Here is a 1680-nt window from a genome sequence, read left to right as displayed (position 1 = left end):
CCAGAGTTCAAGGGGTCCTTTTCACCAGCAGGCTGGACATCCTCACCATCCTGGGGCCATGCTGCTCCATCAGGAGAAGCAGAGTCTGCATGGTTCTGCCCGTGTTGATGATGTCTTCAACAATCAGGAAATTCTTCCCAGAGAGGCTGGAGAGATCGGCTTCCCCCAGTACTCAGACAGTGCCTGGGCCAGGCAGGATCAGGGTTCGAATCTAGCTTTGCCATTGACCAGATGAAAGTTCACCTATAGACAAATTCCCCAATCAACATAACAAGATAATATTCTATTTTTTTTTTCATGACATATTACTGGTCTGATCCAAATGTATTTCATCTGGTTTTTTTCGGTCATCATCTAATTAGAGAAGTCAGGAATGGAGCCTGGAGTGTCATTCTCTGGGATCACCTTTGATACCCATGGTCCAGAGGAGTGGATGATCTGTTTCCACGGTCACAACTCCAGAGCCATCATAGGTATTGGAAGTGCTGACTAGTGTTCCGAACATGAGGACATCCTTGGTGAGGTTCCATTTGAGGCCTGTTGTGGTGACTTGCTTACAGGGCTGTCCAACAGGAACAAGGCCACACCAATCCCCTTCCAAACCCGTGTCTACATGCAGTTGGTGCTTTCCCGGCTGAAGCAGGCAAATGAGGGAATCTGCTTGTATGATGATAACAGGCACTGGAGTGATGGCAGTTGCATGAAAAAGGGTCTCTACAGAAGCCATGATCTGGTCAAAACGTCCTGCCAGGCCACCCAGTGTCACAATCATGTCCACCTGGAGATCTTTGTCTACTATCTTCTTCTGTAGGACGTGAAGGCATTTCGTAAAATCGGTGTAATTTTGATCAGGGGTTTTAACAAGCTCACATCCCTTGACTTGGTAATACTCTTTGACTTCAGGCCTAATAGAATCAAAATCTCCACTGATGTACTCGGGTAAGAAGCTCTCCCGCTGGCCTTCAGTGATATCATACAAGTGGTTGGAACCTCCATCAGCACATGCTCTTAGAAGAGCTTTGCTCCATAGATGATGAAGTGGTCTTCTGTCCAAAGGCTGATTCAGGATCAAGAGGCAATACTTCAGATCACCAGTGGGAAGCAGGCATTCCAGTGGGGAAAGGATATGCTCCATCATCAGCTTCTGCACAGCGGCGAAGAGCAACCCAAGAGGATATTCTCAAGGAATCAGAAATCAGGACACGGCTAGGAAAAGGAAATAGAGTCATCAATGCTTTGGCATGACTTGAAATGTGTTCATGTCAGTTAAGTGGAGCAGTAGAGAGAGGAGTCAAGAAGACTTCTCTGTGAATTCACATCTAGCCTGGGACATTTCATCAAATGACTGTAGAAAAGCAACTACAATATTGTTCAACTCTCAGGTGTAAAGATGAATTTAGAGTTGTGACTTTCAATCTAGATTTTAATGGTGGCCAAATAAAATTCCCAAATCAGTCTGGAAATATATGGTAATTAATAGAGAAGGAAGGACTTTAAGGAGATGGAGGACAGAGAATATAGGATTTCTCCTACCTGGCCTATGCAAGGGGAAGTTTTAAACTCCCTGCCTCTAGGTCTCTGAAGAATATTAGAGGTTTCTGAAGGGAAAAGGTTGGAAAATAAAGGAGGAAACTTCAGCCAGAAATTCACCAGTGAATCAATCAGTGAAATCAGAATTCA

At 44.7% G+C, this 1680-nt stretch overlaps 1 protein-coding gene across 2 annotated transcripts; it reads right to left on the bottom strand.

The window, feature by feature from the left end:
• Window positions 1-374: 374 nt before the first annotated feature.
• On the bottom strand, window positions 375-1135 carry LOC100017303 (thiamin pyrophosphokinase 1-like). 2 transcript variants are annotated; one of them, XM_056825895.1, is made up of 2 exons: window positions 779-1135; window positions 375-634 (listed from the first exon to the last, which is right to left on the bottom strand). In XM_056825895.1, the coding sequence occupies exons 1-2, from the start codon at window positions 1133-1135 to the stop codon at window positions 389-391; spliced, it is 603 nt and encodes a 200-aa protein (XP_056681873.1). In that variant the 3' UTR covers window positions 375-388. The 2 variants fall into 2 exon arrangements, with proteins under 2 accessions (XP_056681873.1, XP_056681872.1); XM_056825894.1 differs by having other exon boundaries at window positions 375-1135.
• Window positions 1136-1680: the final 545 nt, after the last annotated feature.

Source organism: Monodelphis domestica, chromosome 4 (assembly GCF_027887165.1).
Source record: "Monodelphis domestica isolate mMonDom1 chromosome 4, mMonDom1.pri, whole genome shotgun sequence".
In the NCBI taxonomy this organism is placed as follows: domain Eukaryota; kingdom Metazoa; phylum Chordata; class Mammalia; order Didelphimorphia; family Didelphidae; genus Monodelphis; species Monodelphis domestica.
This window is presented reverse-complemented; position numbering and strand designations above follow the sequence as displayed.

Excerpts from the sequence above, each read along its gene's own strand:
- LOC100017303 (XM_056825894.1), bottom strand. The coding sequence starts at position 1,135 with ATGGAGCATATCCTTTCCCCACTGGAATGCCTGCTTCCCACTGGTGAT.